This window comes from Drosophila suzukii, chromosome 3, assembly GCF_043229965.1.
Source record: "Drosophila suzukii chromosome 3, CBGP_Dsuzu_IsoJpt1.0, whole genome shotgun sequence".
NCBI classification, from domain to species: domain Eukaryota; kingdom Metazoa; phylum Arthropoda; class Insecta; order Diptera; family Drosophilidae; genus Drosophila; species Drosophila suzukii.
Window position 1 is genome coordinate 14,802,491 of NC_092082.1, and position 17,397 is coordinate 14,819,887.

A 17,397-nucleotide genomic window follows, 5' to 3' on the forward strand; every position below is an offset into this window, starting at 1 on the left:
GTGATTCCTACCTTTATTTAAACTCATGATTAATTAAAATCTCAGAGCTTTTAAAATAACTTCTTAAATCAATAAAGGTCTTTGGAGTTTAATTTTTAAGAATTATACAATCGAATTTCCTAAGTCAAACCAACATCTGTCACGAAAAAGATACAGGTTTTTAGATTTGAAGTTCTAAATAAATGCCAATAGAACGTACCTGTTGAGTAAAATCTCTAAAATATATGTAGATAACTTTTTCTTGCTGTGTAATTTAATTCAGCAAGCGCTGAAAGCTTTTCACCACCTAACTCTTGAGCCCCCCTTGAGTGGCGCCACTTGGCCATCTGGCGGAAGAAGTTGGCAGCCACTCAGGGGCACTCAAAGCAACCCCCAGTAGTTCTGACTCAACTAGAACCACTCAAGAGTTGAGTTCCTGACTTCAGAGCACTTCCCGATCGAGCATACGCCATGTGGGCTTGAGTCGCACTCATTCGCCACATTGCGTATACCCCCCGTGGGCCGGCGAACCACTCGGTTCTCTCTTCGCAAATGCAATTCAGCGCTCGTGGGGATTCAGCTAACGAGCGGATGGCACGAGGCCACTGTGTTGTCTGTGGCCCGAACAGATTGCTGTGATTTGATGGGCCTCCTTGGGCTGCGAGTGCGTTTACCTTTTCAGTTGCGTTCGCGTTTCCCAGCAGTTCAGATGGCCACGCGGCCGGGTCTAAGATGAGCTACTCATTACAGCCGTGCGGTACTCGGTACTCGTCCTCGTCCTCGTCCTCGTCCACGTCCACGTCCTCGTCATCCTCGTCTTCGTCTGTGTCTGCATCTTCGTCCTGCCTTTCGGACCTCGTGTGTGGTGCGGTGGCAGCTGGTATTACTACTACTACTACTACTGCTGCTCCTGGTGTGGCTATCATAGCCCCGAAAACAACTGGGCTGGCTTAGCCGCAAAAAGTAGAAAGTGATTTATTTGGCCAAATGAAATATGCTCGAATAAGTGAACCGACCAGCCCGGAATCGAGTCAATTAAAATTCAATTATGCGACCAAAGATGAAGGAGAGGCCGCGCAAGCGTTTGAAAATTCGACCGCTGAACAACTCCTGACTGAAACGGAAGTTTAAACTGCCATTAAAGTGTGTTCCCCCAGCATAATCCCTTAGCAATCGATCATATCACAAGAGTGAAGCGCAACATATCGTGTAGAAACAGAAACGGAAATCCCTGTGCCGGACTTATCGACTGCCAGGATATCAAAACTGCAATTACTTTTACCCTTGTTATCTTTGTTGCAATTGTTATATCGTTCTCGTCGTTGTCGTCATCGTCGTCGTCGTCGCCGGTTGTAAAAGTTCAAGAAAAGCGAGGAAAAGCGTGGAAAAGCGGAAAAGCGAAACTAAAACACTGTCCAAAAACCCCCACCAAAGAAAAAACCCAACTCCACTCGACGAGCTTGTTCGAATGGAAATCAATCAATTGCACAATTGGTAGAGTGCATGTGGTGTGAAAAAGTGAATTAATTGCACAGCACGACTTCAAAGCCAAGAAACATTGCGAACAGCAATTTAACAATTCAAAAAATAAAAATTAATTGCAATAAATAAACACACACATAACACGGCTGTCATTTGTAATTACAAATGGGCCTGAAAAAGTAGCATACATAATTCACAATTACAATAAATTTTAAAGCAAAACTCATACCTATAAATAAAGCAAAGTATTTGCAATTAAATTATCTGTGATTTTTGTCAACATATTAAATATTTTGCACGCTGCCGTGGTTAAACCAAAATCCCCTTGTTAAACGTATCCAATAATTTAAAGTGAATAGTGAATAGTTGGCCGCAGTGCGTTGGGCCTAAAGGTAAATATGGCCAGATGGCCAGAAATAAGGGCTCACACACAAATGGTTTGGAATGTCGCCCATCAAATTGAACATGGTTCGCGCATAAATTATGACGAGCTAGGCTGCGGGTTCCAAAAAACCCATAGTCCTGCCAGGATATCGGGAAATGGATTGGCTGTCTGCCTTTGCGTTGGCAAGCCTAAATCAATGGCAAACTCATTAAAGCGCCAGCGAAAACAGTTTTTGCCCCAACGCGTCACTAACCAACTGCCTATGCATCCCAACTCCTATTTTCCTGTTTCCCAGTTTTCCCAGCTCTCCCACTTTTCCGGCATTTTCCACCCACCTCCCCCTTCTGCATATGCATATTAAAGCAGCACTGGGGCGTATGCGTAATATGTACATGTATACATTTATAATATTGTGGGCTGCCCGCCCGTCTTTTGTCTTTGCCCTGTGAGTTTTCCACCATTTCTTCGCATATGGCCGAAAGGCAAAGGGAAATACGTTTTATTTATTAAATAAAAACGCAGGCAGTCGAGGCCCAGGATTTTAATGGGCATTGGGTGGATCAAACAAAAGGCTTTTTCGCATAAAGAGAGCGAAAGTTAACCCTACACAAAAGGATGCACTAGACCAAAATGGACCAACTGAAGAGTATCTCTGTGGCTCAAAACTTTAAAGTCCTTCGCCATTTCGCCTGCATTTAATTACACAAGAGGCCCAGGCACAATTTCAATTACAAAACAAACTTTGCTCGCCAGTTCCTAAGGCCTAAGTGATCATAAATATTCATGTACCCTGGCTGTCTGTATGTTTTTGCTGGTAATATGCATTTAAATATCACAGTTGTTGTGCCATGTTGACTTGATGCATCACCACTCAGCCACTCACTTTCAGTAATATGTAATTTTGATTTGTAAATTTAACAATTTATCAGCATAATGCAATATTAGAACCCATTATGCCGACACAATTTCAAAATTCAATTTGAAATGTTTATTCACATATGTGGTCATATCACACTCCCCCAATGCCACTCAATTGTTCTGAAAATTAGTTTTCCACCAAACACTGGGGTCCTGGCCATTCTGCACTCATATGAAATCGAATATTGTTTTGTTAGTTGGCCAATATGCTAAACGTCGAAAAACAGACAATGCACTTTGGCTTAAAAAATAATTTGTTGTTTGTTTTTCTCTGGGAATATGTTTGTTTATTTTCTTGCTTGATGAAGTACCATTTAAGATGTTGAATTTTTAAAAGTTCAGCTGACTAAATTGAAAGATGGGAGATTTTTAATTTATATTATTGAATATGATTTATAAAATGTAAGATATTATATTTTTTGAAGGAGTATTAACTTTTTTAAAAGCATTAATTGTTTGTCCCAATTGTTAAATTTCCTCATCTCAGAGTTCTAAAGTATGACTTATTTTTCTAATAATAACTTTGATTTTCCTTACTTTGACAGTGACATATTTCACTTGGAAATGTGTAATAAATAATTGATGGCAAGGGCAGTTGCTTTGATTCCTCGGCCATTATCTACCGACGGATCTGCTTTTCAATACTCATTTACCGAATTTATTTGAGCTTGACGAACGGCCATGAGTATTTTTACCCCAAGGCACGAGCACATGTCCATACCTTTTGTGCTTTTACCCATAAATGGGTTTTTTATTACGTCTATAGCTGCAGGTCGTTAAAGTCATACATATTCGGTGCCCATTTTATGAATCTGGTGGGACTGTTGATTTCTGGTTACCCCATAAAACCCTTACAAAGATGCAAACCGAATGGAAATGTTTTCGATGACACAGGGGTACTGAGAAACTATGATTATTTTGTAAGTTTATAGCTACCCCGGGGTGAAGGGCAATGGATTTTCGGCCCAACCAATGGGGCGTCACCAATAAACATAAATTATGCAAATTTTTGACTTTAATTATACGAGCTGCTAGAACCGCCCCATGTTCCTGCTCGATTATTTGGGTTGTTATTAATTAAACAGAAGCAAAGACATAGTCTTCATGAGCGCGTTTTAATCATTGGGGGCACGCGTTTCGGTTCCCAACTGGGGAACCCATATATGATGGGGATATCTTGGGTTTTATAGGGCTGGCAGAAGGAGCTGTCAGGCCCGTTCTGCTTATCGATCAAACGCTCACAAAAGTCACAGAAGCCTGGGGTTAGACATTAGACATTTCTTGAACTGACGGTTTGTTTTGTTCCGCCCTCGTATTAAGGATACATGTGTGACACATGCCCCACTCCATTACTTTCTTTCCTTTATGTTCCCGACCTTGTCACAGATAAACTGCAGACAAAGACAGGCCTCAAACTGAAAAGGGAAATTTGTGCGGAAAACGGTGCTTATTAAAAATTACATGTCAAAGGAAACCCAAAAACCTCTATGAGATGACTTTGCACAAAGGCTTTCAGACTTCGGCGTTGGAGAGGAAGAACCCTTTTTAAATATGTCGCCCATTATCTTCATTAGGCGTTAATGTCCGAAAAAGGTTTCGCCCAACTATTGCCCTTTGCAACTTTCTTTTTTTATATACACTTTGCTGAACTTAACTTTCTGGTGGTTTTGGCTACCATGACAACTTCAAAAGTCGTTACTCATTTTTGTGTGTACTTAATTTGGTAAGAGATATGAAATTTCCTCCTTATCGCCCCTGTGTTTTTTGCGAGACAGAAGCGCCAGCTTGCCCCTTTTTTTTGTTAAAAGTAAGTTGAAGAACCAAGGATAAGGTAATTTCATTAGAAAACTTGAACCGCGCCAAACTTTAAGCTTAAACTCGGCTCATGGGCCTGCAGTCGTAGAATTTTAATGCTGCGTGAAGAATACCAGGTTCAGAGGGGGACGAGGTGGATCCGTTCCTATCCTTCATATAACCAGAGGTGTGGGCCAGTCGCTTGACTTGGCATAAAAAAGTTTCCTTTTGGGCTTCCACTTTTTGGGCGAGCACAAAAGTTTTGTGTAACGCCGACTCGTTGACTCAATAACTGGTTGGCTTTACCCCCGAAAAAAAGGGGGCGATAAAATGGGCGGCAGTTGGGCGTGTCAGACGTGGGTTGGAGGAGGGGGCGTGGCCGAGTGTTAAAGACTTAAGGTGAGCCCATGGACGCTGCTGGTGGCTCTAGACTGACACGATTATCGTAATTATGCGCTGGCTGTAGCATACTTTTGTGAGCCAACTCTTAGCCCCGTATTAAGTTGCTGTTGTGTGGGTGTATCTGTGTATCTTCTCTGTGTCTGTGTGTTGGCCCAACTTTTGCCGCAATTATGTAGGTTGGCAAAGTTACTGCTCGCATTTTATTTTATTTTCATTTTACTTTCAGTTTTTCGGGGGTGCACTGGCTCAAGGACGCCCTCATAACCCGATGCAAAAAATTCGGCTTATGCCCTTATGCGGTTGCCAAAAAACCAAAAAAAGAGGAAAACTCTTAGCCAGACATCTTGCCAACATGTGACCAATTTTCAAAGCTGCCTTCATTCCTTGCCTTTGACGTTGCTATAATTCAATATTTTTTCAAATAAACTTGTTGGCAGCTTAACTTTTCGCAAAGTTTACTTCAAGTGCTACCTATGACTTTTCGGGTTTTAGGGTTTACAATCTGAAGATAAATTGGGTGTGCCGAAAACAAATAACACAAATCGAGCCTGTTGACAAACAATACATTATTATTTTCTACCAAAAATCAAAGTGGCCTTATTTCATGTATTTTGATTACTATTTTCTTATTTACATTTACTGTGGAAACTCCCATAAATATTATATTTTAGAGGGTGTCAGCATGGCCTTTCCTCGCCTTCAGAAATATTTTTCAGCCGCCACCCTTGGCGCCGCAAATCAGTGAGAAAATGCTGACAGGCGACGGGTGGGAGGAAAAAAAATACGGGAAGCAGAATTAAATAAAACGTATTACATTTGTAGCGTTTACAGGAAGTGAGCGTGAGGGTCGGGGGTCGGCAGTCGGAGGTCCTTGGTGGAGTGCCTGTTAAGGGGCGTTTGGCTGTGAGTTTCCTGCAATACATGTGCCAGTGCTTGTGGCATGTGTACAAAAACGCTTTGTGGCTGGGAAAGCACCTTCTTGCCTCCCACGAACCAAAGAAAACATCTCGGATGTTTGGGGGGAGTTCTCAAGGTTAAGACTTGGCCACAAAAGCCATTAGGCAGCAGCATCAGAGCCAGCAATATCCCTAAGCCAAAGTCCAAGCGGGTCAAATACACTGGCCAACATCTCAACAACCAGAGATGGCAAATAGCTAGTTTTATATAACAAGGGTACTTGCATTCGGTGATTTTTTCTAAGCTCAATTTTATTTAAAAAAATATAAAATAAAGCGGAAATTTTGTTGAGGGGTCAGGTCCACAGCAAAAACGGTTTGATTTAAAAATGTAAAATCAAAAACCGAAATTCGGGAATAGTTTATAGAGGCATATAGAGAAGGGAAAACAAGTTCCTAGATAGTACAAAAAGTTGGTTTCAAAAAAAGTAATATTACCACTCCAAGCTCCCCATCACTGTTGTCGAACCACCAAATTGAACCAAAATCGAACCAGTGGCGGAAACCAAACCATTTGTGTGTGTGGCGGTGCCAAAGCAATATACCCACCCCCAGCTAATTAATATTCCAATTTATGCATTTTCTTTCAGGCAATTCTATTCGTCGCCGGTTGTTCCGTTGTTCGTTTCGTTTGCATTGTTGATTTCGTGGTAGTGCTTTAAGTGTTGTATATCGAATCGGTGTCGCATCGGGACGTGTAAATATCGAACAAAATGGCAATGGTTATATCGACGCGTGCCAAGCTCGTGATTACCGCGCTGATTCTCTTCTTCCTGCTCGGCATCGTCCTCGTGACGGGCTCCACAAAGGGATGGTTCAATCCCAACCGCTACAACGGCGAACGGGTGGCAGCTAGGATTCAGGTAACTAACTAACCAAAACCCGTATAACCATAACCCTTGACCGCAACAAGTTTTCGGGGTTGCGTTCAAACCGAATGGCATTTCAGTCTAATTAAAAAGAACTAGCCAATTAATTATACTCATAATCAACACGTGTCTGGCGCACAGTTTGCCCTTTTTTTTGTTTTGTTTTGCGACCACTTAACGAGGCTCGCCAAGCATCTAAACATTACGAATTGTGTAATGTGTAATGCTAAATGGTAAATGGTAAATGCTTGACATCCTGCCCCTTTAAATGCAAACAAATGTTACCGCTGTGAGCTCCTGGACTGGGATTTCTCCAGTACTGACCAGGAGGAGGGTATGTCGTGGGCTTGGAGAGGGGGGAAATGGGTTTGGTGGAGTGAGTTTTGGCTATATAGCGCGGCTTATACGCTTCCAACATGCACACAGCAAACATACCGAGAACTAACAGCCAGCACCCACAACAAGTTAGGAAACTTTTAAACACACACTGGCAAACATCGTCGCAGTCACAGCGAGCTGAGAGCAAATAAAGCATGCGATGGTATGTATACACGGGAAGTAAAGGATGATAATATATTTTAAAGGAAATAAAAAGATACTATTGGTTTTATATCTCTTTAATACATAGAGTGCAAGAGCTTAAATATTGTTATATTTGTTGTACCTTAAGGCCTTATGACACTTACTTATTGAATTTATTTTAGCATGTCACGGAAACCAATGTAACCAACTATAAGATATATCTGGTTTATAATGATGAGTACAACCAAAAATTAAATCAACACGGACTAAAAAAGGTTTAAGTGAAAAAACTATTATTTTGAAATTAATTAATCTTAAATATTTATTTTTTAACACAATAATATTTTAATAGTTTATTAATTTAAACAAAAGCAAAAATATGATACAATTTAAGTGAAGTTATTTCACAAGAACTGAATTTGAGTTGAAAAACGAAAACTTTTAATTACTACCCTGCCATTGTTTTCTGTGCACGTACACATGCAGTACACGAAAACAAATAAAGTTTATTGTGACAAATGTTTCATGACAAGAGCACATTTTGCTCTGGCCGGGCACACACCTGCCTCCCGTAACCACTTTCTCCCCCAGGTGAAAGACTACACACTATTGTTGTTACGGGGCGTACAAATAAAAAGCCATTGCAATTATTAGAGCACATTATAAGCATTTTGTTGCCGACGCTCGGTCACAAGATAAATTGATAAACCTGACACGGGTCCGCTCACCTGTCCAGTACTTCTTGTGTCCTGAATAACGAGCTGCGTTGGGATTTAAGTTACCGAGTTTTGTTATTGTCCGCATGGCGTATACGCAATGGGTGGTTATTTTTTGCAACTGGTGTGCGGAATCCATTTCGTGAATGGCTTGGTTGCGGTTTAAAATGCTAAATGATAGTCCATCAAAGTGTTTTTTACATTGTCCCTTAATGGCCTTAGTTTGTTTTCTTAAATTGTTATTTCTAAAAGAATTGCAAGTGTATTTCACATACCATCATTTAACCTCTGTGGCCGGTAAAGTGTGTTATTCTTGGTATTTCATAAAATTAAATTGATGAAACTGGCCTAACTGGTTTACCGCAAAACAGTTTCACACAATATAATAAACCAGTGACAACCAAAGAGGAAATAATTTGTTAGTGTTTAGAAAATAGCATTGCATTTGCAATTATTAGAGTATGCGAAAACACACTTAAATTTAATTAAGTTTACTCTGTTTGATGTATTTAGCATTTTCTTGGAATTGCAAAGTAGGCAGGTTATTGGTTGCTTGGTTGATTAAATTCTGTCTAAAATAAAAAATAAGCATAGAAGTTTGATAATGATATACAGAAAATAAAGTGATATTTGAGCGTAACTTTTATAAATGAACAAAACATTAATATAGATTTAAATGCTTATTTCCCAACAGTGTTGTACCACTTTATTCATAATTGAAACAAATAATGTACCTTTTAAAAGGTAACAAGAAAGGGGAAAGGAGGCCTGTTCCCTTGTTGGTAGAGCCACTTCTTTCCTGTCAAAGGTTCTCCACCATTGTTTCCCCCTCGAAACGTCCCTCCCAAGGGGGCAGCCAATACAGACCCACAATACGACCAAACTTCGACTAATACCTGCATAATTGTTGTGCTAATTTTGTCAGCACGCCCAGTTAATGTTTCTATTGACACCCGCTAGATGGCGAGTCACTGGGGGCTGGGGGCGGTGATGGGTGGGCGGGGCTGGGCCATGTCCTTCCCCATAGTTGCACTGCTTTGACATTATTTACGCTTACTTATGGGTTTGGCTCGCTCTCACCTGCCTTTTTTGTCCCCGGAAAACCCCCTTTTCGACTCTGAAAACAGTGATTAAACTAATTTTATGCAGGAGCGAAGCAGGACGAGGGCGAAAACAAGGATACAGGAGTAGAATTCGCGGAAAGCGAGGAAATGGCGAGGGGCGAGGCAATAAAAAACCATTTAAAACATTCAAAGTGTCGCATGAGAATGGGCGAAGTGAATGTCGACAAGCGTTAACGGGTTGCCTTCGATACAAAAACATAGTTACCGGCTCTATTTTTCCATTTATTTCTAGCTACCTACGCAAAAAAGGTGGATAGAAATGATAGGGGGAAAATACATATCGATTTCGTTTTGGTATCTTTCAAAACATTTTTAGCAAAAAAGCTTTATTGCAAAGATTTGAAAAAATATTTATACCGAATCCCAAAAAACTTATAACTTTTGAATCGTTATTTAAGATTTTTTTCGATACGAAAATGAAAGTTATACTTTGATGAATAGAAATTATAGGTCGCTTTTTACTTTTTTATAAAAGTCAAAAAACACTTGGTTTTTTTAACAACAAAAATCTATTTTTAATTTTTACGTCATTGTGAGATTTTTAGATTTATTTTGTTGTTTTTTAATGTCAAACACAATACAAATTTGTTGTTAGTAAAGCATAGTTATTTTTTATATTATTATACCACTAGAACATGATATAACTTATCTTTGATAATTTTTCTCAGTGCATTACCAAATAATGAATGAACGCAAAAAGAAAAACATGCTTCACAACCAAAGAAACAAAGTTTGGCAATAAAAATCTAAAAACGGGAGCGGTGAGGTGAAGTCAGGCTGTTAATAAAGCCATTTCTGCACGGGCTGTCTCACCTGGCACCTCCCACCACCTCCTACCTCCCACCACCCACTACCTCCCAAAATACCCCCCACCCCATCAACTACCAACAGGCGATGGGTTCATTAGCAGTGGCTTACATTACACAAGCTCGCCGTGGCTGTTGTCGCTATTTTCCTAGTTTCCTTGGCGCTGTTAATTACGACCTTCAATGAAAATAAGGAAAAACCGGGGAAAATCGGTAAGGAACTAAAGGAAAGGAACAAAAAAAGGCTGTCGCACAATTGGAAATTTATAAAAATTACACGTAGATTGACAGGCAATTTGTCCTTGCCTAACACGAGGTGGTTATCCACCGCCAACGGCAGTTGGCTTATTGACTGATTCCAGGAACTCCCAGGGCTTAGATATGTGGCTTTCGAGGCAGGGTCTATTAGGTTTCATTAGTGCCTAATTACCCAAAAGCGAAATTAGGCGAAAGCCAATTATAGTTAATGCATTTAGCGATTCGACTCCTCGTCGAAAGTCGTTGGACATTTATGGGCTGTCAGGCATTGTGATACATTTTTGCCTTTTCGATTTTTTTACTACGCAATTCCAATTAATAAGGCATGTATATTATGTGGTATACCTTAAGGGCATAAAAAAGGGCATTCACACCCGCATTCACTCTAATTTGAAATGTAGGAAACCCATAACTATCGACATTTCTGCGGAATGGAAACAAAGTAGCCAACCATTAACCCACACACCCACTGGCCCCGTCTCGATTGAGCCATAATAAACCACCGGAAAAGCATTCCCCTAGATTTACCTAGACAAACACACACGTGAATGTGCATTCGTGGCTGGCAATAAATAATGAAAATATCCGAGTGCCTCAGAAGCAGAAGGAAAGTTTCCGGCCAACACAGAAACAAAATGAAGAATTTCAGGAAACGAAGCCGTGTTTACTATCAGATAAAACTATACTCCTTATATTTGTTTTAAAATTAAATTCCATTCTCTGATTATTGAAAAACTAAATACCAGTTATTTCAAAATTGTTTCTAATGAAATAAAGCTCTTAGCTTTTCCTTGAGAAACAGTTTTTTTAGTATTCATGAGTGTCGTGCTCTGACTTTACTTTACTTTAGGAATTTTCAAATCTAATCCCCACATTCCTCTGATGTGTATAAATTCCGAAAGGCAAAACATTAAATATTGAGCAACGCTCCGTACATTTGATTTATGAAAACATATTACTCCCCTTGCTATCCTGCAAAAGGAGAAACACTGCCGGCGTAAAAATACGGATATTTGTGAAAGCTCCATCCACGGGCTGGGAATAAGCATATGAAAAACTAGCTTCCGTTACGTTTATGATAATATTTTATTAAAGCGCAGCATGCCACTATAACTACGGGTTAGCCGGCGAATGGATGGGAGTTGCACGCACCCAAGGAGTCGTAGAAGACCGGGAACTTGGAGCTCGGAAAACTTGCAACTCGATGATGACGTCGACACGCCCCGCCAACCGTCCGTAATAAATTTATTATTGTGCTGCGCCAGAAGTTCGAGCACGGTGGTAGTTCAATTTTGATGGCATAGATAGCGCAACTTTTGCCCGACTCTTGCGGTTTTGACGCTGCGATAGGCACATCCAAGTTTCGCCCTTTTGAACTTGTTGCATTGACAACCTGCAGCTGAAGTTGCTCCCTTTAGATTCCATCTCGCAGATACTGATAAGTTTTAAATTTCAAAAATAAATTATCTTGCTTTAAAGGCAAATATCGATCGAATTGCATAAGTTCTGAAAAATTTCTATCGATAGTTTCTTATCAATAGGTTCCAAAAGTATTTTTTTCTGTAGTTATAAAGCTATCCACAAAAACTAAGAATATGACACTATTCAAATTTTCCCTAAAAGTGGGAGTACTTGAATAAACCATTTTTTTTTCAAGATTTATAAAAAAATATTTCATATTTTTCGTTTTTATAATTTTTTCTATATATTTATTTAAAATTCAAACAGGTTTTACAAATGAATTAATACCAAGTTATATTTTAAACAGTTTTTTTTATATTTATAGTTTCTATTTCTATATTCTATATTATACAGTATTTGGAAGTACAGCTCCAGAGGAAGGGCACTCTTTGAACGTAAGGCCAATGCTACCCTTAAAATAAGTAATGCAAATAGGTAGCTTACAGGTTGTTTTTTCTCTGAGTGCAGATGCATCTGCATTTGAGTGTGCGGCACTTTTCCCGCTGCTCGGCAAATTGGATGCAGCCCTCGCACTCGCAACAAAAACTGCAGTTGGCAAGCGTGTTGACAAGCGCCACGCACTGCGATGCCCCTGGGAGATCAGGATCGGGGTTCGGATAGGGCGGCAGATATGCCAGGATATACCTTTCCACCGCCGCAATATAAATAGCACTGATTTGCGCTAACAAATAAGGAGCGGTGGCCGTCGCTATCTGCCATCTGCTATCTGCGACTTGCTGGCAGCCCGAAAGTTAAGCCAACCAACCGTACAACCCATTTGTTTATTATGAAAATACGGGCTGCTCGGTCTCGTGAGTGGAGCTCCCTATCCGTATTCAGTATCGGAGACTGTGTGGGTGTGCTTGTGTGAGTGGATTGCCGTCGGTGTGTGAGTGCTGCCCACAAAAACCTTAAACTGATGACACACTTCACATGGAGGTTTCTGCCTCTGGCTCTCTGGTTCTGGCTCTTTTTCGTTGCCGTGTGCCCGTTCACATAGCCCACAGAAAAAAACGAAGGAACACATCTTCAGATTTTGGTAAAAACTTTTCAGAAAGTTAAAAGTATACGAAACAAGTTAATCTTTGAAAAAAGCCGTATATTAGGCCAATCCTTGAAAAATAATGTAAAAAAGTGTAGAAGCAATTCTCTTCAAACTGAATAATAGTTTAGGCTCAACGATTCTAAGCAAGTCTCTATTCGATATCTCTGTTATCTAAAAAGCAAATAGTACATAATGCATAATAATTTTGATAAATAACAACTGGATAAGTGCACAGACATCTATCATAGTTCTGAATTTAATATCAGGGGTTCCATAGAAATAATTTCACTTAAATTGGTGCACATAAGAACCTGACCCCCATTTAGCAATTTCTGTGGCACCCAGTATAATCATTTATAATCAACATTTATCATATCATATCATATGACAATTATTAATACTGAAATTTAGTTCGATTAATATAAGAAAAAGGTTACTTCAAATATTATACAGCCTTTTAAGTCCTTAATGTAGTGCTATTGCTAAATATAAATTAACAGTCTGATATATAAAATGCAAGTCAATACTTAAGCTGGTTTTTTTCTCCGTGTAGCTCGTAGCCGGCTTTCGGTTCTGCATTTCCGCTTGAATGGCGTCTGTGCTCGGAGCAACTAACAGCCCATTGACAAGGGGCCGTTGGTGGGTGGCTAGAGGGTTGCAGGGCGGTTAGGTGGATTGTGGGTGGTGGATTGAGGCTAGGGGCTGGGGAAAGGGGCAAGTGTGTCACCACACACGACCACGGAACTGAAAGGCATACTTACCGTTTTAAAACTGTGCGCTCTGTACATGGCACACTACTATATTGACTTTGAAGCATAAAAAGCTTTCCCAGATACTCCAATACACTAGAGGCGAACTCTTTATTACCGCCCATGGAGGAGTCATGTATCTGTATCTGCTGGTGTGGCCATTGGTACAATGGAAACGTTGGAAGCCATGCCTTGGGAATAAGGGAAAAAATGACTTCCTGATCGATCTGGCTTAGGTCCGGGCCTTATCAACGTCTTCCGTTGCAAGCGTTCCCTGAGGTTTTTCTAACTTATCGGTGGGAACCGATTCAGCCTCCTCCTTCGACTCCACTTGGGTGTCGAAAAGGGTACAGAAATCTCGAATATAGTTCCTTAGATTAGCAATTCGAGACTGCAGTTGCACAAAAATGCGCTCGTCGAAGATCTTCACCTTGATCCTGTCAGCAGTGTCCATTGTAAACGAAGCCAGATCGTAGAGGTTCCTTCGCTCGTCGAGATTCTTGGTGCAAAGGCGACTGAAGTTGGTTACAAAGTCCTCCATGTCCTCTATAAGTTCGTCGACTAAAATGTAGTTTTTCGTCTTGTTCTGAATAGTTTCGGGCTTTGCAACCGAATAGGCAAAGTCAAACTTTTCACCAATGAATTTTAGATCATCAGGCATTCCCTTCAGGGCATCCTGGGTGCAGACTAGAAGACCCTTTATAAATTGTATAATTTAATATCACTTCTTTGATAATGTTTTACTTTACTTTACTTATGTATTACAACTTACGTTTATATCGGTAATGGCATGCCAATCCGAGCATAGCTCATAGTCTGGCCACCAGTCCTCGGATTCATCCTGAAACTCATCTCGGGTTGCAGGCACCATGCGAATCTTTAGGATCTGGCGTAACTTTCCAAGTCTTGGCTTCATCAGCTCGATGATTAGTTCTCGAAACTCCGCGATTTCTTTGCTGCCTTTTGTATTTTTGGGAGCTTCCTTAAGTAGTTTATTTAAGACTTTAGTGGACTGCATATCGAAATTAAGTAAACTGAAAATTGTGTTTAGCGAGCTGAACATACAAATACGTATTTTCGAAGCTTGGATTTGAAGTACTTTTCGGAAAACCTGTGACCCAGCATTTTCCCATCCTTCCTTCATTCGGAACTTTTGTTTAGCACATCCGCTTAGAAATATTTTGCTGTAGCTGCAGCTGCTTCAAGAGAACGGTTTATGCTGCGTATACGCAATGTTGTGACAGTCTGTTTGCTTTGGGTTTATAAAACTGTCTAAATCAACAAACAAACACACATACTGGGCACATAGCCACTGACAAATCTTAAATATACACATGGTACATTTTTTGTTGTGGTTCTGTGAGCCTTTTCTTGTTTCAAACTAATTGTAGCAGGCACTTTTGACCAACAATAAAATGCAACTGTAACCTTTACCCTTTTGTATTCTACCTTGGAGCCAGAAAAACACAAATATTGAGGTGCAAATATCGTAATAAATTCATTGGGCAGAAAAGTGACACATAAACCTAAATAAACAAAAACCAAAAATATTCTCATAAATTTATTAGGAAAAATGGTTTCACAAGCGTAAAGTCCTTTTTTGTATGGTTGTACTCGTAAAAACTTTATGTGATAATATCTGTGTAAGAAAAAAATGATTTAATCTTGTAAAAAAAATACCTATGTACATTGGGGTTTCACAAGATTAGGTGTACTAATTTGTTGATGACAAAATAGATTCTTTTTTTAACTGAAGCAATTTAGTATAAAATTCATTTTGCATATACTGAAAGCCCAAAAGCTTCACTGCTATGTTTTTCTGCTGCACTTGGCACATGTGTGTATGTATCTACTTGTGTATATTTGTAGATGTATCTCATACTCCCCAAGATAAACAGGCAGTGAGATAGGCACTGTGACAGTCGGGGAGCCAGAAGGACAAAGTGACTGAAGGACCGGCAGACAGACGCTTCTGCTAAAAACGTTGGCGCAAAAACTTTTCGAGATTTGTGTCAGCTCGTTTGAGAATTAGTCGTAGGTTTTTAGCAAAATTAAAAAAAATCTGTCACTATGCGGTTGGCATTTGCCGTCTCATTGTTTTTCGGTCCCCCGACTGGGTCCCAGATCCCCTTGCTACCCAGCTTTTCCAGTTCCATTTCCACTTCCACTTCCCCCTCCCATTCCCTTCCCATTTCCTTCCCCTTCTCCTCTTTAGATTCAGTTTGTGTTTCCATTTCTGTTTCTCTGCCACTATTTAGATAGTCACTTCTGCTTGCTGCACACGGACACTGGAAGATATGCACATTCAAAATAATGTTATATAAGAAATATTTTAAAAAAACCCAAGTGTTCTTGAAAAAATTCATAAGCAGGTCACTATAATAGATAGAATCAGTTCCGTTTTGCAAAATAAAGAATTAATAAAGTTCTAGATTAAAATCAGGCTTGAGTAAGGGAAGTTCTGGGTAATTCTTCTAAGAAATATAATTTGGGTTTACTTAAATACAAATATAAAAGTTTAATCATTTTTTGTGTTATATGATTTTCTCTGTTTAATAAATGGTTTTTGTAAGATTTTTTAAATTCAGCTGTACATACGTATGTAGCTAAGGATCCATATAGAAGTCCTTTATTATATGCTCTCTGCGCTTTTATGCGACTGTTGCTTAAATAATTTATGTGCCGCAAAATGTGCAAAGTAATTTATTCTGATTATATGCAAAACAAGGAGAGCCTAAACAAAATTTTAAAATGGGCATCAAATAAAATGTGAAACGGCCGACGAGTGTCAAAAAAAGGAGCTCTGGAGTCAAGTGTAGAGTGAAGAAAATTAAGTCCTGCACCTGGGCACTGCCTTATTTTTGTTTGCCAAGAAGCCCGACTCTTCAAAAAGGGTCGTAAAAATTTATGCTGCTATAATTTAGCTTTAAAATCGCACCAAGCCCCAGCCCAGCTCATCCGAAAAGTGAAAAGTGGCAACGAAGGGGCGGAGCACGCATTTAAACGGAAATAAAATAAAATTACAAAAAGTGCGCAACTTTTTGACGTTGCGATTGTTATCCTCGTTGCTCCGGTGTTTTCCTTTTTGGGTTTTATTTTTTATTTTTTTATTTTTTACTGAGCACCGAAACGGCTGTCAGAAAGTGATTTAGAAACTATGCTATGACCCGGGCCACTTGGCCAGGTCGAGAGCCGAGTTCTCCGACTTTTCCGAGTTCCGAGTTGGATTGGCATTTGTTTGTTGTCGACTGTCGGCCGCCTGTCGTTGGCGGCCATAAAAGCTGAATTTAAATTCAGCATATTCGGTATTCTCATTTCCATTTCGTGTGGCCATTGAAAATACATACCTTGAAACGAATTGAAATCCAATTGTTTGCACATTTCTGCGGTTAGCTAATTGAAGCCAAAAATTCCAGACGAAATTATGTTAGCCGGGGGTGTCAAGTGGCAGAAATATGCGCATAACTCATATAGTTTTTGCCCCTTGAAAGCCGCTGGCAAATATGTTGAAAATGTCAAAACGTCGCTTACATATTTAATGCGCTCTAACAGGCTTAATCGACATTACAAAGTAATTAGAGTTAATTCTTTTGTACTTGAGCGCGCAGAGACACCTGGCAGGTGGCCCAGGTAGTCGGTAGGTAGTCGGAACTCGGTTCTCTGTAGTGGGTCGCAGTTGAAGTGCTTACGCATGTAGCCGGTGACACAGCGAATAACACTGAATCTGATGAGGATGATAATGAAAATGAGGATGGTGATGGTGATGGGAACGGAGATGATGACGAGGATGATACCCGTATCTGTAAACTGTTGCGCGGCAATTTTCATGGTTAATTATCTATTAACTTGAGCATAACTTTTTTGGGTGGTGCGAGTGCAGGATGCTCAGGACTCGGTTCTCAGAACACAGATACACAGCACACGCGAGCGA

General features: G+C 40.0%; 2 protein-coding genes across 19 annotated transcripts in view; one reads left to right on the top strand and one right to left on the bottom strand.

Annotated features, from left to right (window-relative positions):
- The window catches only part of Mp (collagen XV/XVIII-type protein multiplexin), a 59,584-nt gene that overhangs the window by 16,547 nt on the left and 25,640 nt on the right, over positions 1-17,397 (top strand). Inside the window, exons 1-2 of one of the 18 annotated variants that reach the window (XM_065864609.2) lie at positions 670-1,853; positions 6,507-6,779. The exons of 14 other annotated variants lie outside the window; for them this stretch is intronic. In XM_065864609.2, coding sequence (XP_065720681.2) covers positions 6,630-6,779 — 150 coding nt within the window. In that variant the 5' untranslated portion in view covers positions 670-1,853; positions 6,507-6,629. Of the gene's footprint in view, positions 1-669; positions 1,854-6,506; positions 6,780-17,397 lie in introns of those variants that run through there. 3 more of the 18 variants (XM_017069229.4, XM_017069230.4, XM_017069231.4) reach the window with 3 other exon arrangements.
- On the bottom strand, positions 13,487-14,568 carry LOC108005855 (uncharacterized). Its single transcript, XM_017069232.4, has 2 exons — positions 14,239-14,568; positions 13,487-14,163 (listed from the first exon to the last, which is right to left on the bottom strand). Exons 1-2 carry the CDS (start codon positions 14,527-14,529, stop codon positions 13,699-13,701), a joined length of 756 nt encoding a protein of 251 aa, XP_016924721.3. The 5' UTR covers positions 14,530-14,568; the 3' UTR covers positions 13,487-13,698.